At 46.4% G+C, this 22,428-nt stretch overlaps 1 protein-coding gene across 1 annotated transcript in view; it reads right to left on the reverse strand.

The window, feature by feature from the left end:
* The window catches only part of St5 (suppression of tumorigenicity 5), a 91,364-nt gene that overhangs the window by 8,791 nt on the left and 60,145 nt on the right, over positions 1–22,428 (reverse strand). The window contains exons 4-13 of the mRNA XM_029479581.1: positions 19,031–19,167; positions 11,155–11,306; positions 8,589–8,804; positions 7,562–7,658; positions 6,637–6,681; positions 5,908–6,092; positions 5,190–5,299; positions 4,636–4,705; positions 1,660–1,737; positions 998–1,138 (exon numbers count right to left, since the gene is read on the reverse strand). Of these exons, the coding sequence (XP_029335441.1) occupies positions 998–1,138; positions 1,660–1,737; positions 4,636–4,705; positions 5,190–5,299; positions 5,908–6,092; positions 6,637–6,681; positions 7,562–7,658; positions 8,589–8,804; positions 11,155–11,306; positions 19,031–19,167 (1,231 nt within the window). The remainder of the gene's footprint in view (positions 1–997; positions 1,139–1,659; positions 1,738–4,635; positions 4,706–5,189; positions 5,300–5,907; positions 6,093–6,636; positions 6,682–7,561; positions 7,659–8,588; positions 8,805–11,154; positions 11,307–19,030; positions 19,168–22,428) is intronic.

The raw sequence follows: 22,428 nt of genomic DNA on the forward strand, positions 1-22,428 counted from the left end.
GGTCTACAAAGTGAGTTCCAGGACAGCCAGGGCTACACAGAGAAACCCTGTCTCGAAAAACCAAAAAAAAAAAAAAAAAAAAAAAGAACCACTGTCATGCTTTCTACTTCCAGGAAAACTCCAAGTGTTACTGCTTCAAAATCAGTCTTTCTCTTCATTTTCCCTACCATACTCTAGCCCAGACTTACCTCCTGCCTGTGTTACTGCAATTGTAGTCTAGCTGCCTCGCTGTTTTCACTCCTGCCCATTCTCTGCACAGCAGGCAGACACATCAGAGTGAATCTTAATCGTCTTTTGGATAAACCCCCAGATTCAGTGTGTGCAGGCACAAACAACGGGCTTGGGCCCCTGCCTGCCCACCTACGTCTCCTCACGCCCTCTGGGCCTCTGCACCCCGTTTCAAGTGCTTGAGTGGCACCTGCTCCGCTCTGGCTCCTGCCCTGCACCTGCTGTTCCCTCCCTTGCAATCATCTTCCTCCAGCTCGATCTCCTGTGCATTGCTTAAGCCCCTGGAAAAATGGCACTTTCTTGGGGGAAGGTCTTCTCTGGCCCCCTAAACTAAAACAGATTCCCTGTTCTACATTCTCATAGGATCCGTTCTTTCTTTTTATAGACACTTAGGAATTGGCTATTTATAAATATAACTATTCAACAGCAGGTCCCCTTCTAGAAAAAAATGTCCTGGAGGACAGAGCTGTGTCGCTCTTTATCCTCATGACTACATCCAAAGTTTGGTATAATCGCCAGTTGTGAATGCCCATTATTATTATTATTAATCAATATTAATCCAGGGTACGAGTCAACTGAAGTCCCTAGCAGAGATAACTGGGCAACACTTACTCCTGGGTTCACATTTTTGTTCTTACTGACTAGGAGTACAGACACAGTGAGTGAGGAAGGGCTGTGTTCTACACCCTCAGAGACTGCACTCAGGCTGGCCAGGCTCTTCTCTAGACCCAGCCCAAGGCCAGAAAAGATAGCTGCAGCAATTGCCTACCTCATTGCCAGCGCCGGGAAGGAATGTCTTCACTTTGATGGTTTTCCCTGGGGCTGGAAAGGGCGATTCCATGAGACTTCTCATGAAGGGGTAGACCAGTGCAGCTGAGATCCCACGCCGGCGCTCCACCTCATCTAGGACCTGTGCCCACCACCAGCAGCCCAAAGAGAAAGAGTGTCGGGAGCTGCTTTCTCCACCTCTCTGACAGAGAAGAGGGCAACCCGGTCTCTGACCAAGCTGGACCAGAAGCCTGGAGACACAAAAGCTGTCCTGCCAGGATCTTGTACCCTTCCTGTTTCTCTTGGCCCTCAGTGACCATTCAGTTCCCTTGGTGGCCTGCTTTAGTCCCCAAGAAGGAAACAGCGGGGCAAAAGAAATAGCACCATGAAACACCTTCCTGAGCACTCCTGGCTTCTCCAAGGACTCCAGCTCTGTCCATGGACCAGGCTGGGCTACCACAGAGCAGTCAGCATCAACCCAGGAGTTGGGGAAATGCCAGGCAGCTAGGTAGTAAGCCAGGCTTGGGAACACAGGATTCTGAGAGCCCACCTGTACTTGCTCTGTACATCCTTTCTCTCACATAGGCATTTTTCTTATCTAGGCTATCTGCAGACTTCTATGAGCACTGTCACGGGGATGGGGAGAAAGTCAGCATCTCTTACCTTGGAAAACAAACCGAAGCAGCCTAGGCGGCTGATGACACAGTACACCTCTGGCAACCGAGGCCCTTTCCCACTTGGCTGGAGAGGAGGAGAGAAGGAGAGACAAGGTCTGTGTGAATACCACAACTGTCTCATTTTCTCTGGACCCGATCATTAAGTATAGTCCTTCTAGTAAGGATGACTCCAAACATCTAAACTCAACCAGATTCCCAAAGAAAGGCCACTATCCCCAGAGGGCACACTCAATCTCCTGCCAAGTTCCAGGTCGGCTCTATCCTTTATCCCAGGAAAACACAGACAGTGGCTGGCAGAGGACACAGCAGCATCACAGAGATTACAGGGTGATTTGTGAATTTACACCCCTAAGGATGCTACCCAAAAGGATGTGCTGTCAAGAAGGACTCATGACTTCTTTTTTAAATGTAATCTTTTTTGATTAATTCATTTTATTTTATGTATAAATGTTTGCTGCATGTTTGTATGTGTATCACAGGTATGCCCTGTGCCCATGGAGCCAAAGGAGGGCACTGGATCCCCTGGAACTGGGGTTTCAGACATTTGTAAACCACCATGTAGGTACTGAGAATCTAATCAGAGTCCTCTGCAAGAGCAACCAGGGCTCTTAACCACTGAGCCATCTCTCCAGCCCCTAAGAAGGGACTGTGGACACTTTTAGGAACAGGACATGTGGCCTTATCTCCTCCCTCCCCATCATCATGAGGAAAACTGCAAAATACCTCTTTTCTCCCTTTGATCCAAGCCCAAGGAAGGCAAAAGCAAAACAAGAGAAGGGAATGACTTTTTATGAAATGTTTCCTAAAACAGAGTCCTAGCCCTGGTACTATATACAGAATATGAGAGCGGCATTATCACCCAGTTTTATAGAGAAGACAGCTGAGTTCATGAAGATTAAGCCATTGCCTAAGCTTGCATAAGTAGAAGGCTGTAGCCAGGAGTCTGTGCAGCCTTTCATCTTGCTGTCTTACCTCCAAAGCATGCTGTTTTCTGATAGGAAGGAGGGAAAGGAACACAGAGACACAGGGTAGAGGTATGCTATGAAGTGAAAGAGAACAAAAAAGGGAAGGGGTTTAAAAGGTTCGTAGCTGAAGAAAGAGAAACACTGTGAGCACCCCAGGCAGGCGGGTGCGACCCTGCTAGACTTGAGTGAGTTCATTCTCCAGCAAGGAGCTGGCAGGACCCCACGGCTGCCTCTGGGTTCAGAGGCCTGGAGTGCCTGGCAAGGCCTAGTGGGGAGGGAGCAAAACAGCAGGTGCTGGCCCCTCATGCAGGCTGCTAAGCAAATACAGATGGGGCTATTTCAGTCTCCAAACCTGCTGGCCACAGTCACAGATCTAAAGAGAAGGCAGAATCTGTTTTGTCCATATTAGGCTTGAAACTTACTCCTCTCTCTTTCCCTTCCCCACTCCCCACCTCCCCTAAAGCCCCAAGTGATTAAATCAAGTATGTGGGATTTGGGTTAGAATCATTGTGTCCAATCTGCAGGAATGCCGAGCCAGTGCCAGCCCCCTTGGCAGGGACCCAGCCCAGGCCCTCTCTGAGTGCGCCAGGACAAACATGCTCTTCCCTAGGGGCAGCAGGCCCACTGCAAAAGAGCACAGCTCTGTTCCATCCCTGTGCTGTCAAAGGCAGCCTTTACGATGTTCTCCAATGCCCTGGGGATCCAGGCACATGCTGGTCTTTGCCTGGCTCCCAGCCTGGCATCTGGACCCCTTCCCTGTCCCTCAGCACACACGGCATTCAATATCCAAATATCATTTTCTCCCTAGATCATCCTCTGGGGGTTGGGGTAGGGATTCAAGAATGCCAGACTGGTGATAAAGGATTTGGAAGTCAGTTCTGGCTCGCACCTCACAGTTGTGTGACCTTGGGCAAGTCATTCCATCTTGGAGTTTTAATTTCTTAATTTACAGGTCAGAGATAATAGTGCTCCACAGGCTATCATAAAGATGTTTAAAAATAAGAGACATAAATCCAGTGAAGCATCTCTCCTGGAACATGACAAATTCTAAGCAAAATTTTACTTCCACAGCCCTTCCATTCAATACTAAAAGTTGACGTCCTCTACTAGACTGGCTACTGTACACCGAGGGTAGGACACGTGCTGGACTTTTGTGTATATACTTTTAGGATATGGCCTGACCTACAACAGGTGTAAAATGAATGCTTGTGGATGAATGGTTGGATGGATGCCCCCAAACCCTTCTTTTAGGACTCTTAGGCTCCTGTCTAGGATCTCTCTCTAGACTGGTAGCTGACACAGCCTTCTCCTACTAATACCTGGAAACCAAAGAACATTGTCAACAACCCAATGACTGACCTTTGAGGAGAATAAAAGGGAAGACAGGCCCTGGGCTCTGTTCTCCCACTAGTTCTTTGTAGATCTACAGAAACCTCCTTCCCCAGAATGATAGAAACAGAGATTGCTCTTTGGGGAGAAAAAAGTTTTTATTTTCAAAAGCAACATCTTTCCCCTAAGTTCAAAATTTTTCTCCAAGAACCCCAGAGGAGGTGTGCCTCTCAGTCCCTGCTCAGACTACAGCCCTACCAGAGCATAGATAGAGCTTCTCCCAACATCATGGCCAGGCGTGGAGTGAATAAATATAAACTGTGGGGTGACATGATCATATCTAAAGGTCAGCAATCTAAGATGCCAATCCAAGGAAGACGAATACAGAGAAAAGTCAAGAAAGCTAAAATGATTTACAACCAAGCAGAAGGTGATCTGTCCTTTCCATCATTGCATATAATCTTAGATCCCAGGGTCTGATCTGATAGGCGACTCTGAACCCTGCTATCCCAGAGTCCCTCAACTGTGCAAGTACATGTACTAGGGACAGGTTTAAAAGATCACAGGCTTTCACACAGGCTAATGCTGCAGAAGGATCTAGAGAGATATACAAATGTCCTGGCCCTCCCCTCCCCACCAACCTCTGAGAGCTGAATAGTCTTACTCACCAGTAAGCGCCTACAATAGCCAAAGCGCCTGCTACCATCTTCCCCAGTCAGCATGAAAGAAAAGGTTTCACTGAAACAGGAAAGAGGGAGAGGTCTGGTATCAAAGAAGTTATGAAGAAGACTCAGGATGTGCCTCCTAAAATAGGGATTGTCACTTCAGGTTACTTTAAGAAAGTAGGGGGAGGGCTGGAGAGATGCCTCAGCAGTTAAGAGACACTGACTGCTCTTCCACATGTCCTGAGTTCAATTCCCAGCAACCACATGGTGACTCATAACCATGTGTAATGGGATCCAATGCCCTCTTCTGGTGTGTCTGAAACAGTGACAGTGTACTCACATACATGAAATAAATAAATAAATAAATAAATCTTAAAACAACAACAACAAAAAACAATAAAACAATCTAACTTAAAAAAAAGTAGTGTGAAAGAAATGGAAAAAAAAAAAAAAGGAAAGAAAGGCAGAGACTAGGGCATGCTCCACTTAGCTGTACCACTATGGAGACTCAGTCTGCACCCTCTTCCCTCCTATAGCTAGACCGAGTCAGGTCTTACCTGCTGTATTCTGACACAGGGAGCCAGTCCTTGGCATCTGGAAAGCAAAACTGGGGGATAGCTTTGAGCCTTTCTTCTGCCTCCCGCATCTGCTTGGTGGGACGGTCCAGCTGCCAGGAAGAGGATATGAGGATAGGTAACTGAGATGACAAGGAGCCTGGGGCAGTAGGGGTAGAGGGACTGAAAGGCATCTCCTCCTGTGCTGGGGCTGCGGATGACACAAAATGGACAAGATCTACCCCTGACCCTGCATTCTGGTCAGGCAGATGGAGTAACCAGCACTTCAAAGGTGCCTCACATGAGACAAGCAGGGTGAAGAGAAAGAGAGTGGGAAGCCGCACCAGGCTTCTGAGGAGACCTCAGACAGGCTCACTTCTGTTCCTCAAAATGTGAGGAAGCCAGCAGTTAGGAAAACAGCAGGAGAGAGAACAATATAGACAAGCAAGGTCAGAGCTACCTGTGGAAGCCAGATTGGCTGCTGAGCTGAGGGGTGCTAAGACACAAGGTCGTGGGCAGGGACTGCCTGCTAGTGAGTAGGGGGATTTCTTTAGGTGAGATGATGCTTTAAAATGAAGTATAGTGGTGACTGTGTGACTCTGAAAACACACTGAAGGATACTGAACTATAAACCTGAATGGGTGAATCATCTACTAATAAAGTGTCGAGGAGCACACGACCTAGGGCGTGGCAGAGGCGCATCTGGGGATGGCACACTCACCTTGGGAAACTGATAGGAGACTTCAGGGAGGTAGGTGTTCCGAGATGGCTTCTTCTTGAGGGACACAACCACAAAGTACTCAAAAAGCTCCCGCTCCTGCCACTCGAGCAGCTCCAGCTCTAGCGTCCGATAGCTGGGTGCTCGCTTCAGCATCGACTGGATGTGGACCAAGCGCTGGGTGTGGGCTGGGGGCAGGTCTCACATTAGGAGGCAACCAGACTGGCTACTCAAAGACCTCCCATCGGCCCCATCACCTGACTCAGCTCCACCTCTGCATAACATCTATGTACATAAGTCTTACCTGACTTTTTAGTCTCCTCTCTAGACACAGGAGACACAGGTGGCCTTAAGGGAGCCAGAGGACAATTTTCTCAGTTTATGGCATAACTCTTGCAGCCAAAAGAGTTGATTATAATCTGAACTCACCACTGGGCCTCCAGATTTACAATATTTATAAAGCACATCTAGTAGCCAGTGTCCAGGAGCAATGGCTCTGGAAGGATGGACAGTTAATAGCTTTAAAGTTGGCACAGGGAAACCAATTTTTGGACTCAACACTGAAGGGCTGAACTCAAAGAAGGAATTTCTCAATAGCCTCCTGCTCTGGTGGTCTGCTAGCTGGTGTTCCTGTTGACATTTCCCCACACCTTAGGGCCATTCTGGGACCCTGGCCCATGCATATGGAAGAGCAAGCTGATTCCCTGGGGATGGGGAGGAATGTCACCTTACCTTTGAACCTGTCATCAGAGTCACTCTCGCTTTCACTGTTCTCATCTGGAAAAGTAACAACAGGCAGACACATTGGCCTATAGCAAATATTTTTGGAGTCTATTTCCCAAATTGTAAAAAATAGTTTTTTTTATATTTATCGTGTGTGTGTGTGTGTGTGTGTGTGAGCGAGAGAGAGAGAGAGAGAGAGAGAGAGCGCAAATGAATGTAATGAATATGGGCTTACGCGTGCAGCCACGTGTATATGGAGATCAGAAGGCAGTTTGTAGGAGTTGATTCTCTCCTTCTAACACATAGGTTTTGTGGCTCAAACTTAGGTGGCCAGGCTTGTCAGCAAGTGCATTTATCTGCTAAGCTATCTTGCTGACCTGTGAGCTTTCCAACATTACGAATGACGAATAGACCTAAACCTAGTCTGAGCTACTCTGGGCCACTATGGGCCAATGATAGGCACCTAAGGGCAGGAGGCAAATGGCTCAGAACAAGGATACCTCAGAGATTAGGCCTCCAGTGCTAACTTATAGGCAAACACCTACTGGGTGGGTGAAGCTGAGGGCCTAAATTGAAGGCTGAGCCACAGAGAGGCCTAGATGCCTGGAATACAAAGGACCTGCCTCAGTCCAAGATTTGAAGTGGAAAACAGACCAGAATGCTCAGTAATTCTGGCCTTTCCTTTTGCCCAAAGCAGATTCCCACATGTCCTAACTCAGGGCCTCATAGCCCAAAGTCTGAAGGAAAACATCACAGAGCTAATATCCTCTTAGACCCTCCCACTTATGTGGCCATTTTGTGGAAGGGTGCTACCTTCCTACAAAGCAGAAGGATCCCATTACTACCTCAGGTGAGATAAATTGAAGTCAATCTCTCCCCATCCCTGATATTCATGGACCTGCAAAGGTGACACAACTTAGACACCAATACCTACCTCTCAATGATGCTGTCTCAAGGCTGGACATAGACAGCTTTTTCAACCTCTTCTTTCCTCTCTTGGCATTATAGATAGAGTTAATTCTTTGGACAAGCTAGTTTAAAAAAAAAGCAGAGAAGGTGAGGTTATTCTATCACCAGCTGTCCCTAATTCTATGAAGATAAATTAGGAACCCATCCTTTCCCTTATAGGTATGCAAGAGCTCTGTGCACTGGTCCAGCTGGGTCTAGCACTGGTCTTCCGATTAAAACGACCACAGTGGAGGCTTACCAGCCACCCTTGGTAGCTCTCCATCTACCCTGTGCCCCAGGAATAGGTTCCTGCCCCAAGACAAGGACACTAAACTTAGCTCCCCAAAGGAAGGAACTGTGATCAAACTAGACAGGATGGGAGCTCCTGGGTCCCAAGAGTCATTGAACCAACGGAGACAAAGAGTTTCTCAGATATAAAAACAGGAACAAGGATTCTAGCCTTTCCTCTCTGGGCCATAACCTGGGGCCTGACAGGAAGAAGCTAAATTCTCACTATGCCCAAGCATTGTTTGCAAGCTAAAAATACCATTTAGCTAAGTCCTGTAGCGCAGCATGTGCAGGGCTGAGGAGCGGGCACATGGACACATGTGCAAGTCATTGCTGAAAGCTCTTTGATTTTGAGACATAGGAAGAGATGGTCTGAATCTTTAGGTCTCTGAAAGGCCAAAGATGTTTCTGTGCACAAGAACCCAAATTCACCTGTCATACTGGGTAAGAGAGTCTCAGCTCAGCTAGTCTTTTCCCTCTAACCCTCAGTACTGGGAAGGGCTAGTGCAATCTTATTGGTAAAGAAGGGACCGGGGAAAGGAGGTCCTCAATCTATTCAAGGGGAACTAAAAAAGCAGCCCAGATTAGAGGAGGGAGGAAGGAAGGAAGGAAGGAAGGAAGGAAGGAAGGAAGGAAGGAAGGAAGGAAGGCAGGCAGGCCAGAGCATAGCTGTTTGCCTACCCACCCATCTGCCTAATGCCCTGGGCTCAATGCGGGAAGGATACCTTGGGAATGCGGCGGGACCTGCGGCTGGACAGCAGCTCACTTGTGGTGCTGAGGCTGTCCTCATTGAGGCTGGAGGGTGAAGATGGCAGGCTCAGCTGAGCCAACAGCATCATGTCATCATGGCTATGCCTCTTGGGTAATCGTGGCAAACGATGGCTCTTCCTTTCTGACCAGTTCCCACTGCGCAGGGACTGGCTGCTGGGCTTCAGGGACAGCTGGCATGGGGGACAGGATATGAGGGGAGTTCACCACAAGTGTTTTATCAGTATCTGTCTTCTGCTATCTGTGCGTCCTCAGCTCTCACCAGAGTTCCCTGTTAGAATTCAATAACCTAGAGTTTCCTCCTTAAAGACCTTAGCTGTTCAGTGGCCAGGTAAGCACTAGATTAAATGCTTGCTTCCTCAAAGAAAGTTTTACTTCTTCTGCCAGAAAAGAATAAAGAAAAAAGATCCTCTATTGAGCTGAAAGAGGAGACAGAGCAGAAATCTCCAGGCACTGTCTGAACTTTGACAGAGGGTTAGTGACTGTGGATGAGGGAACCACTCCTTCTACCTCCTCAGTTCTGAAGCCTTTTGTGCGAGAGGCCAGAGCCTACCTGCTAACCTGCTCTGCTGTGTGAGCCTGACAGCCTGGTCATGCTTACTTCCTCCAGAGAATAGGGGTATTGGGCTGTGGCCACCACAGTTGAGTAAGACAGACCTCGCATTCACGTGGCTCCCTCTCACCATGCCATTCTGGCTGCCTCGTTCTCTGGCCCTGTATATCCTTAATGAACAGCTGATGTTCTTCAGTAGAGAACACCTAGTTGGCTAATTGATAGTGGAACTGCTGGGAAAGCAGGCATCTCCTGGGAGCCCTCAGGTTTTTGTCTCACTCTGCCTCGTCTCAATTTTCAGCAAGTCCTTTTCTTTCCACTGCCAATATCCTTTCCAAGCTAATTAATCTAGCAACACAGAGTCAATGGATGCCCATCTGAAAAGGGCACATCAGAAGGACAGATGCATCATCAAAGCCACCACATGACTTCAAAGCCAGAAAAAATTATGTGTTTTTCTGTCCAACATTATAACATCCAGGTCCTTGCATTTGTCCAGTTAAAGAGTTACATGGGGCAGTCAGAACAGCTTGCTTCTCTACTCTCCTGGCTTTCCTACATCCTGGGACTCTGGATAAAACCAGAATGAGCTTGTCTAAAGTTTCTTTGGGCCTTTTGGCTTTCTCCTCTCCCTTCCTTCACTCCATTCCTCAAACACTTCTTTACTGTTCTTTTAAAAAAAGTATATTTTATGTACATTGAGTCTTTTGCCTGCATGTACATGTATACACCACATGTGTCTATCTGTGGAGGTCAGAAGAGGGCATCAAATTCCCCCAAACTGGAGTTACAGATAGTTGTGAACTGCGTTGTGTGTGCTGAGAACTAAATGTGGGTCCTCTGAAAGATTATTAAGGGCTCATAACTGCTCTCCAGCCCATTTTTATTTTGTTTTGAGTGTGTATGTGTGTGTGTTTGTGGTTATACAGACGCAGGGCTGAGTACAGCTTTAGGTGTTGATCTTCACCTTCCAATTTGTTTGTTCCACATTGTTTGCTTATGTATCTATCAGGCTAGGTGACCCACTAACTTCTTCAGATTCTCCACTTTGTCTTGCTATAGGAACATTGGGATTACAGACCATTGCTAATGCATTTGGCTTTACTTGGGTTCTGGGGAATCTGTGCTCAGGAGTTCACATTGTACAGTAGCATTTTACATACTGTGCTATCTCCCCATTCTAAATACTCCTTAATCTCTCCTGCCAGTCTGCTCTGCTATGTGACTCTGGAAGGCTGGTCATGCTCACTTCTTCCAGGGAAAGAACAAGGCTCTGGACTCTGGCCACCAGGGCTCAGCAACATAGGCCTCATACTCAACTAGCTCCCTCACTACAATGTCCTGGGCTGCCTTTCTCTCAGCCCTAATCTATATACCCACCCTATAAACACTGATGCTTTTCAGTACAGAGCCTACATGACAGTGGATCCCACACATTGCCAGGAAGGCAAGCATCCCTGAGGATATCCTACCTGCCTGCCTATAGGGTTTTCAACATGGTAGAAGTCTCTAGGTACACAACTCTTTCCTGAGGCAACCCCTCTGCTAAGTGCTAGTGAGAACAGAGACTAAGAAAAGCTTGATAGCACCTTGAGGGCACAGGCCCTCACTAGCTGGCTCTCCCAAGTCCTGCCATTAACCCTCAAATTCCACAACTAAGATAATTTGGGGCAGAGCTGCAGAATGTCAAGTCTCTAAGAAAGCCCTTATTTACTGCTAATAGGAGTTTGTAAGAGCTCCTGGTTTAGTTTTCTTGCTAGAACACAAATAGTTAGGGGGGGGGGGGAGGGCAAGACAGGATGCCCTGGAGGCACATCTCAATTGTCCACGGCAGTTTCAACATCGCAGAAGGTCCTGAGTGCACAGCCCTCTCCTGAGGCAAAGACCTCTGCCAATTGCTAGCCAGGACAATATCGTCAGTAAAAGCTTGGGGACAGGCCCCCACACTGCCTAGGCCAGAACTGCATTACCTGCATGGGTGGGTGGTTGTACTTCCTGTCTTGGGGACTCCACATCCTGTGCAAAGAGTCCAAGGAGTTCTCAGACAGTTGCTGGGACTTTCGTCCAGCTCTCCGGTTCTTTAAGTCCACATCCTCGTAGGGATTCTCCTTGGGAAGCCCTCCTGCAGAGGAGGCAAAGTTAGAGAAGAGAAGGAAAGAATGAGAGAGTGAGAGATATACACACAATTCCTGTGAAGCACAGAGAATATCTTCAGCCTGGCCCTTCAGCTCATGAGTCACGCAGCTGCCTGTCTGCAGTGGGGAGGCTACAAACAGATCTTGGCTCCAAGAGCAGAAGCTGAGGCCCCCACTCCCCACCTCCAGTTCAGCTCAGCTCAGCTCAACTCAGCCCTGTCTGGCCACTGCTTTATAAATTAGGGATTGCACAAGACTGGCAGAGGACAACGCTGACACTACAAGCTCCAGCCTTCTGCTGGTAAAGCCCCCGAGATCGGCTTCTGGAAAGGCTTTCTGAGATCCCATAGGCGCCCCTTTACTCAGCTCTCTGTGGGTCTCCTGGGTCCAGTTTCAGGGGTAAGTATGAAAGAACTCAAAGAAGTCGAGGGAGCAGAGATTTGCTAGATCCTCCTCTGACCTACTCCTAGGTCTCCAAGTCTTGCAGGAAGAGATACTGTCTTGGGCAACCAGAGGGCCGAGCAGCCCTAGTGAGTGCTCAGTGAGACTTTGTTCATCCCTCTTTCTGAGCATGTCAGCTACCGCCTCTATGGGTAAGCTCAGCAGAGAGAGGATCCTCACTGTTCCCCATTTGGCAGAGACTTTTCCACAGTGACATGGGAGTGTGAAAGGCTTGGAAGAAGTCCAAGCCAAAAGAAAGGAAGAGAGTTCTTACATCTCAGGACCAGTTTCTAAAATCTCTGGCAGTATGCTCTATATTGACACTACCAGAAAATCTTAGGAAAGCCCCAAACATAGTCCCTGCCCAAGACTATAAGATTTTTGAGATTCATCCTTTCCTAAGTTACACCTTCCTATGCCATTCCCTCTCCCATGAAGATTTTTCTTTCTTTCCTTCCTCCCTTCCTCCCTCCCTCCCTCCCTTCCTTCCTTCCTTCCTTCCTTCCTTCCTTCCTTCCTTCCTTCCTTCCTTCCTTCCTTCCTTCCTCGTAAGTACACTTGCTCTCTTCAGACACAACAGAAGAGGGCATCAGATCCCATTATAAATGGTTGTGAGCCACCATGTGGTTGCTGGGAATTGAACTCAGGACCTCTGAAAGAGCAGTCAGTGTTCTTAACCTCTGAGCCATCTCACCAGCCCTAATGAGGCTTTTCTAACACAAAGTAAAACCAAGGAGTCATGTTGCTTCATCAGTCTAAGCTTAATCCCAGCAGTGAAACCATGGTGGTAACAAGATCCAGAGACTCCTTACCAATACAATCCTCACTTTCCCTCTGTTGTCTTGCCCTAGACTCGATGCTACTGTCTGGGACCTCTGTGGCAGATAGCATGCCCAGGGAAGGATTTGCTCCTACAGCGTGAACAGGACTGAGTTTGGGCAAATGCTGAACCCCATGCCTACCCTTGCAGATGCCTGCATGTATCTTACCTCCACTCCTACCAGACTGGAAAAGGAGGCTGCTGGGATTGCAACTCACTTAACAGGGTACAGTAGAAAATGCAAGTCCAGCATGCTTAGCAATTCTTCATGAAGCTGAGGTTCTCCTAAACTCTAGCATCTATTTATTAAATAAGAAACCACAATGACTTTAGGAAATGCCTTTGTGGAGGTGGGGGAGTGAGGATACAGACGGCAGCAGGAGCAACACAAATCTCTGTAAACTTATGAGTCAAGGATGAGTCAAGGAAAGAGCGGGGGGTTGGATTAAGTGATTGCCAACACAACACGCTCCCCAGCAATGGAGCACGGCTTTTCCTGGAACTGCCATGCCATTAAAATGACTCAAACCCAGCATCCCCTGCACAGTTTTCCAGCCCACTTCATGGGAGGTATATTTCTGGAGGAGCGGGTGGATTTCTACTTCTTGGTTCCTACCTGACAAGTATCTTACATGGTTGAGAGGTGAAGGGATGCAGACTAGAAGAATGCTAGGACATAATTATTCTTCTGATCTGTACAATAGGGCCTGTATCTGACTTTCCAGATTGGGACTAGAGAAGTGTTTGCTATATTCATTTCACACTCATTCAGATTGCCTTGGACTAAGTGACTGGCCAGAATCCTCATTATCTCCAACCTAGAAGAAGATCCGTCTCAATCCCTTTCCATCAGAGGTTCTTGAAGAAGTGACATTTTGGGTTGATGAGCTGACCTGGCCATTTATAGGACATTTCCCGCAATTCTGGCCTTTCAATACTAGCCTGACATTACTCTCCCTTGGTTATAACCAAAAATGCTTCTGCATTATCAAATGCCCCATCGGATAGGGAGGAAAGATGGAAGAAAAGAGGAAGGGAGGGGGGACAGAAGGAAGATGGGCACAGCAAAGAGATGAATGGAACTGCTCCCTAACTCCTGTATCCCATGCTTCCTAATCATGTCTGAGGGCCATGCTGTGAGTTCTAAGTCTAATTTCTTTCCTTCATCCTCTTCTCTTTTTCCTTCTTCCTTTCCCCAGAATCAGAGCTTTGACAATTGTCATAGAATCTAAAGCTGTAAGTAGAAAGTGTAAGAAGAATTCCAGAAAAGCAGCAGGAGCAAAGCATAGCTGCATGTTGATGACAGCCTTGGGAAGGGCAGCTGCAAGACCAACTTGTGTATGCTGGAACTGCCTCTGTGGGACGGCCTTGAGGACTGACTCTTCCTGCCCAGCCCTAGTGCCAGCTTCTCTCTCCTCTAACCTAAGAGACCCACTAACTGCCATGCTTCCCAGCCTTAGATGATCTCTGATCAGTCCAAGTCCACTCCCGTCTGCTCCTGGGGACTCCAATCATCTCTGCAGGTAGGAAAGATGCCTACAAGTATGGATGGGCAAAGAGCAAAAAGATCACCGGTGAGTTCTAGAGCCAATAAACTGAATTTGCCAAGAAATAAACCAAGAGTGTGACACAGTGCTCAGAGCACCCCACAGTGAAAGCTGGGGAGGCCAGAGCTGAATGGAGAGATCAGGTGACAATTTGCCAGGTACTTTTGTGAGACTGGGATTTAGACAGACTGCATACCTTTCACTTTCAACCCTGCCCATATGGTTTCCTCACGACAGTCTGCACAGCATTAGAGGGTGATAGAGTGGTAAGCCAAGGCTGTCTCTGTCCAGCCCCATCTCATCAAGCTTGGCTTGGGAAACCAGAGGTCTCAACCTTTCCCAGCTTTGCTGACAAGATAAGGACCAATTATGTCTGCTTTGCACTCTTCTGAATGACGCTTTTCAGAGCCCAGTCTCAGCACACTGACTCTCCTAGAAGGCTCCCAGTCCATCAGGTCCTAGTTCCACCCCTTCCTACAGCTCTTTTGGCTGCCACACGGGAAAACTGACTACTTTATTCCCCACTCATTCAATAACTAGAATAATAGTTTAGAAAGGAGTGCATCTATCTCAGGTACCCACAGCATTCCAAGCTTCCTGGGCTGTACAGATAACTAAAGCCTTTGGTCTCTAGCTTCCCTTCCTAGCAATCCTCTGGCTCCAATTCTCCTGGCCCTCTGCCTTTCTCACTTCTTTATACAGGAGGGAAAGGGGCCAGGCTGGGGACTACTTCCCTTGGGGGACTGCTGTTACCCTTATTTCCAACAGCCCTGGGCACCTGTCCCTACGTCACAGTTCTTGGTTGCTTTGCTAGGTTCCTACTTGTTCCTACTTCACCCATGCTTGTAGGTCCCCTCTGTTCCTGGCTGTTGCCCAGCCTGGGGTGAAATAGAAACCGAAAAGGCTTTAGTGGCAAGACCTGTTCTGACTTGTTCCCACTGATGTTCCTATATCCAGGAAGCTCTCACTGGGCCTCAGCTAACTGATAGGAGTGGGATCAGAGCAGGAATGTAGCCCAGGCTCCTTGGTCAGGCAGATGCCACTCTACAGAATCCCTCAGCCAGCGGCTTCCTAAGGTGCATTTTCATTGTCAGGCTCAATTCAGATGCCTCCACAGAACAGCAGCATCTTCTAAGTCAGCAAGCAAAAATTAACAGCTTTAGAAGGCAGCAAGGCAACAACTTTCTTTTTGAGCCTTACTATTGCAAATTAGCAGGCGTTGAAATCTCAGCCTTTCTGGAGTATCCCACCCTATACCCTTCAGGCTACATGCCTTATATGTGCAGGAGGCCAGTAAATCCTCCAAAGTACCTTGCTCCTGTTTGCTATTAGCCTCTGGGACAATGGGCTACAATCTCTAACAGTCCAGGAACACCAGCCCAAAGGAATGTACCCAAGATGGAGATGCAGCATGGGTACTCTCTGCTTCCCTTATAAGATCCATGATCATAGGCCCAGAACAGAGCTTATTTTATTCCAGTTGACCTGACAAAGCTGGGTAATCCTGTTGGAACCAGAAACAGTCTTAATCCCATAAGGCAGAGGCTGGGTAAGGTCTAGAAGTCAGAGCCACTGATCAATCCTAGGCAAGAAAATGAAAATGATCTTCAAAGTTGAACAACAAGAGAGCTCTGGAAGTCTTTATTAAGAGTTAATTTTTTTAATAAGATTTATTGATTTATTATATGTAAGTTCACTGTAGCTGTCTTCAGACACCCCAGAAGAGGGCATTGGATCCCATTACAGATGGTTGCGAGCCACCATGAAGTTGCTGGGAATTGAACTCAGGACCTTTGGAAGAGCAGTCAGTGCTCTTAACTGTTGAGCCATCTCACCAGCCCAAGAGTTCATATTCTTGAATCTCTGAGGAAAGTAGAGGGAAAACCAACCAGAACCTAACAGAACTATCCTCCTTGTATTTTTTCTTCTAGCCTCTCTGGATAGGTCATAAGATTCAGACTGAGATTCTGTGGAAGACACAAAGCAAAAAATACACCCAAGCCATTGTTCTAACAGACTCTCAGAGCTACCTCCACCCCAACTTGCAAACCACAAGCACCCAAATCAGCGCCTGCTCACTGTCTTACCCACTTCCTTCTTCCCGAGGACCCAAGAATCCAAACGTTAGGTGAGTGATCCGGAAGATGCCCAGCCCCGACCTTACCATGTGTAGCACTACCCCTAGTTTCACCTCATCCATCCAATCAAGCTGCTCTCATATTTCTTGTCTCTTCATATAATATCCCAAAGTAGAAAAAACTCTCCTTAACACATGAGAGGAAGACACCCTTTCCTTCCTAAGGAGGCCCAGGAAATAGCTCTGTGCCAGGATAGTGCCACTAAAAATTTCTCCTCCAAACAGAGTATTGAATCATAAACTGGTGTGTGTGTGTGTGGGGTGGGGTGGCTTTTTCAGTTGCTATAAAAATATATCTACCCCTGGAATCCTTGGACAACACAGAATGGTCTCCTAAGCCTTGTAAGAAAACGTTAATGATTACAACTCTTCCTTCCAGTTTTGCTACCAGGATAATAGAAAAACTACAGCTTTCTGCCATCATATTGCAATCCTAGTGGATAGTCCCAGAGTCCTGAGCAGTAATGATAACATTACAATTTCTGCCAAGTGGAAAAGACCCTGTAATAGGGATAAGGCTAAAAAGATGAAGCAACAGAGCTGTCTTCTTACTCAGTAGAAGTTTTCTTCCACTCTGGGATATTGTATCTGTATGAGAAGGTGAGAAAACACAGAGCAGGATGGACGAGTGTCTGGTAGATTAGCTGGAGATGAAAGTTGTACAAAACAGAGTGTACCCTGAAGCATCCTTTTTAACTGTTCACCTTGATTCTATATCTTTGGCTCTGATCCCCACAGCTCCGTGTCAGCTCTAAATAGTGTTATCATTTCATGAGCAGCTAGAGAAAGGCTTCTCTCCCAGTCTCCTGTTGTCAGAGGCCTATGCTCCCGCAGGCTGACTACTGCAGTACATTTTCCATGGGCACATGCTATACGGCCCATACCTAGGACAGCAGTGTGTCTGTGGATCTGAATGTGGCTACCACATACCATAAAGCACCAGCCCAGTAACTGGTAGAGGAAACTACGCAGGTTAGTGAAATAGCTCGGTGGTTAAGAGCTCTTGCTGCTCTTGCAGAGAACAAGGGTTCAAGTTGTCAGCAGGGAATCTGATGCCCTATTCAGACTTCCACAAGCTCCAGGCATGCACATGGTGTGTAAAGGCAGAACATTCAGACACATAAAATAAAGCTAAAAATTTTAAGGAGAAAAAAATTAAGGAGAAAATTATGAAGAGATGGCACAGATTAAGTGGGGAAGCAGATGACTCTTGCTTCATAAGGTTCTCTCAGCCTAAGAATCTGAAAAGTTCTCTCTACTGTGGCCACTACTCTCTCTCATGTTAAGACCATGTTCTCCTAATTCAAGGCTGGAGACAGAACAAGATGACGTGAAAATGAGGACAGCACAATGCATCTCCCTGCTTTGCTGATCTATTCAAAGACACATTTTGTACAGAATCAGAGGCTCTCTGCAGAAGACAAGGATAAAACTAAAATGAATATCAAAAATAGCCAGATGATAGCCCATACCTATAATCCTGGTACTTGAAAGGCTAAGGCAGAAGAATTTAGAGTTCTAGGCTAACCTGAGCTGCATAGCAAAAGACTTGTTTCAAAAACAAACCAAAATATCCAAAATAAATGGAACACAGGATTGTGTACTGTATCCCTTTGTAGATTTTGAAATCAAGCCTGCTAACAAGGTGCTTACTCCCTTGCTAGACAGCAACGGTAACAGTACTGCTCTTCTTCAGGGCAGGAGGAATGAATGCCACCAAACTATACTCTTCAGGTGTTTATATAGAATATAGTCCTGGAAGGTAAAGATAGCATCTATGGCCCACCCAAAGGCAATCTGTTTTCTAACCAGAAACTGTTTTTGTAGAGCATATCTACTAGAAGTCCTTGAAAAAAATAGTATCTCTTAAATGTGAGGACACAGTCTCAGTGTTTGAAGCCTATACTGAGGTCTTCTTCACAAAACCTCATGTCTTTTTCTAGAATCTATGAAACTAGGCTATACATCTGAATATCTGTGTCTTCTCAAAATTAATATCAGAAAGCCTTGTGATCTGGGATGTAATTAGGTCAAGAAGGCAGAGTTCTCATAAAGAATTAGTGACCCCATAAATGGAATCCCATTGACCTCCCTCACCTCTTCAGCCATGTGAGGACACTGGGAAATTATAGAAAAGGTTTATATTACATACCAAATCTGCCAGTGTCATATCCTTAGCTCACTTCAGCCTAACAACAATTTTTCTGAGATTTTATTTATATTTATTTTATGTGTTTAAGTGCTTGTCTGAATGCATATCCATGCACCATGTGAGTACAGTGCTCCTGGAGGCCAGAAGAAAGCATAAAATCCCTTAGGGCTGAAGATATAGACAGTCGTGGGCTATTATATGGTTGCTGGGAATTGAATTTGAGTCCTCTAGAAGGTGTCCAGTATTCTTAACCATTGAGCCATCTCTCCAGTCCCCCTGACAACAATCTTAAGAAGTATTACTATCAGTGTTATTGTTCATATTCTCACATTGCTATGATTTTACAGAAAAACAGAACCCTGCAACAGTTAAGTGGTACACAGCTAAGGAAGAGTATTTGTTAGGCTCTCAAGCCTTCCAAAAGCATAAGAAAGGGATGGTGTCATTCGTCCCTTCCTGTGGCCCCACAGGCCCTGTGGATTTCAGCTCACTCAGGAATTACCTAAGGTGGAACCATGGTGTTCCACATCAGATGAGCCTACGAACATCTCTTCTAGTAGCTGTTTTACAGCCCCCAGGGAAGGCCTGCCCTGACCACCTCCACCACCGCTTACCCACAATATCTTCATAGGCATTCTCTTCTAAAGTGCTTTTGGATCCAAACTTGGGTTGACTCTCAGTACCATTCTCAGTAGGAGAAGAGGGATACAGGGATTGGAGACTGGATGCATCCTCAAACTCGAAGGATTTTCTGTGGACAACAAGAGCAAGATTCAGTTGGCTGAACCAGATCCCTCTGTGTTGCTGAGAGTGGCTATGGGAAACAGTGAAGACCAGAGGCCCTGCTCCTTTAGCCGGTTACTGTATCCCTGAGTAAGAAAACAGATAGTCTGAAGGGTCCCATGAGTGACTGTAGTGTGCTTATCCTTATAATACCCGTAAGAGGTAATAATTTCCACAATTAAAAAACATCCTTTCTTCCCTTCCCTTCTCTCTCTCTCTCCCTCCCCTTTCTCCCCCCTCTTTTCTTTCTTTTTTTTTTTTAACTGAAACAAGGTTTCTCTATGTAGTCCTGACTGTCCTGGAACTCTCTCTGAAGACCAGGTTGGCCTCAAATTCAGAGATCCACCTGTTTCTGCCTCTGGAGTGCTGGGGTGAAAGGTGTGTGTGCTATGCCCAGCTAAGAACCAACTCTTATAAGTTGTCCTCTGTCCTCCACATGCATGCCTAAAATAAAAATGCAATACAAAAACATGGTCAGATGCCATGTCAATATACCTGTCCTGTGTCTCTTATTGACCCTCACAGTAGTGCTGGCACATTTTGTGTCATTTACAAAGAAGGAGACTGAAGTGAGAGAGGCAGGATTTCCCAAGGCTGCCTCTTTCAGGGTCTAAGCTTCCAACCACAACCCTGGCCCCTCAGACCTAGAAGCATCATTTCTTGAGAAGAGTCTACAAGTCCTCAAGGAATAGAGTTCAGTCTCCTGAAGGGGCTCTGAGCAGGCCATAAGGGTTTGACACTGGAAGGTCACTTCCAGGGCTGTCAGAGGAAATGGTACAGGGTGGTTTGCTGACACGAGAAGGGCTGAACCCTCAGAAAAAAAGGTCAGCCCTCTTCTTCAGTAAAGCCAGTCCTCTGTCCCTTTCTATGCCCCAGAAAACCTACACTGCCGAATGGCAACCATAGCTTCTTGGACCCTGAGATGTCGTGAGGCCACAGCACTTCTTCCTCTCCCCTCATGTGAGTTGGGATGCTGGCTGATGCATTTCTCTCTCCAAGGCATGGCCCTCCCAGTAAAGCCAACTAGGTGAGCAGGGCAATCTGACACATTTTGTTGTTTTATTGTGTTTACTTATTTGAGGCATGCATGTGCAAGTCAGAGAACAGCTTGTTGGTTCCTCTCTACCACATAAGTCCTCTGAATTGCCCCTTCATGTCCCTCGGGGAAAGAGGAGCATGACTGAGCCTTCTTATCCACGAGTGTCTCTCCCTTCCAGTGACATCTCCTCTTTCTTGTTTATTGAACACTTACCTTCAGAGCCCTGGGTTGCAAGTCAAGGACTGACTACACCCCCCTCTTCAGCTCAGCTGACCCCTTTCAACATGACACAACACTTCTTATCCTGGCACTCTCTTGCGGGTAATTATTTTTTACGCTCTAATGAAAGATTCTTTTTTAAAAGACTGGTCTTATATTTATTATTTCCAGACAGTGTTTCTCTATGTAGCCAAGCTGGCCTAAAACTTGATATACAGACCATGATGCCACACGCACAGAGACTGCCTGCCTATAGCTTTCTGATTGCTAGGACTGAAGGCATGTGCCACTGTGCCCAGCTCTAAAAGGCCTTCACATGCCAGGGTTTCTTAGAATTCTGTCTGTAGGTATCCTGTCCTGATATGTACAAATATCCACAGTCAAGTACTTTATTCCTGATACCTCATAAATTTCTGTCTTAGCCAAGATTTCCCAACTAAACAGTCAAATACTGTATAAATGAGATCAAGTCTTCATTGGAGTAAGAGCAGATTTGACATCTTATTCAGGTACCACAATGAAGGTTAACATATTACCTCTCATCAAAATAAATACTGTCTATTTCCAGGACATATGAGATTGTATACATGTATGCACATGTTCATGTAGATGTGGAAGTCAGACGTGGTTAACTTCTTTGATTATTCTCCACTTTGTTTTTTGAGGTTTGTTATGCTTTGTTTTGTTTTTTGAGATAAGGTCTCACTCTGTAGCTTGGCTGGCCTGAAACTCACTATGTAGATCAGGCTGGCCTCAAACTCATAGAGATCTGCCTGCCTTCCAAGTGCTGGGATTAATTAAAGGTGTGTGCCGTTCTTGTGTGCCTTGTTTCTTTGAGACACAGTCTCTAGAGCTCATAGCTTCAGCCGGGTATCATACCAGAAAATTCCCAGAAGGAAAGCAAGCTGAATGCCCAACCAATCTTGGGATATATAGGATAAAGGTAGGAATTCCAAAGATTACCTGCTTCCAGACTGTGCCACAGAATCAGGTTAACAGGGATCTTTCAACTGAACAGGAACCAACTGTTCTTCAACTGGAAGCTCCCACAAAAGGTTGTTCTTGGATTTGGCCAAGAAGCTGGTGAAATATTTTTGCATATGCCTCTCTTTCAAGACCCAAGACCCACCCTCTGAAACAGAACCAGGCCATCTGTACAGGCTGGAGGCCTCGAGAGACAGGAATCACTGCCAGCATCCCTATTGTAGTGATAAAGTCCAACCCTCTGAGAAAGCTTCACTTAAGGAATTAATTTGGGGGGGGGGTTTATTTCAGCTCACAGGTTACATCATTAAGGGAAGTCAAGACAAAAACTCAAGTAGGAATCTGGAGTTAGGACCTAAAGCCTGGACCATGAAATAATGCTGCTTGCTGGCTTTTCCATAGCTTACTATCAGCTCTCTCCCTCCCCACCAGTCTCTTACTTCCTTCCTTTCTCATTCTTTGTTTCTTTCTAAATAATTTTTTCAGATTTACTTATCTTATATATATGAGTGTTTTGCCTATATGTATTTAGTGTACCATGTGCACTCCTGGTGCCTGTAGTGCCCACAAGAGGATGTTGGATGCCCTAGAAGTGGAGTTATGAATGGTTGGGTGCCACCATAAGGAGTTAATTTTTAGTGCAGGCACTTCATGTGGTTGTGAGGCTAATATCCTATCAGTCCTTCAACAGACTGTTTTCTCTAGAAGACCTAAAATGACGGCAGTTTTGACCTTCCAGTGATGGGCTAAGGAATTGTTAGCATAGCTGGCTCTACACTAACAAAACCTCCCAGCACTGGCAAGAGTGGCTTTCATCCTTTCTTCCACTCAAGAGCTGGAGGACAGGCCTGGTGGTGATACATGACTTTAAACCCAGCACTGAGGCCAAGGCAAGAGTTTAAGGCCAGCCTGATCTATAGCAGGTTCCAGTTCAGGTACAAAAATGAAAGGAGGTATGTGTGTGGTAGTGGGGAGCAGGAGAACCAT

This window comes from Mus caroli, chromosome 7 (assembly GCF_900094665.2).
Source record: "Mus caroli chromosome 7, CAROLI_EIJ_v1.1, whole genome shotgun sequence".
Classification (NCBI taxonomy): Eukaryota; Metazoa; Chordata; class Mammalia; order Rodentia; family Muridae; genus Mus; species Mus caroli.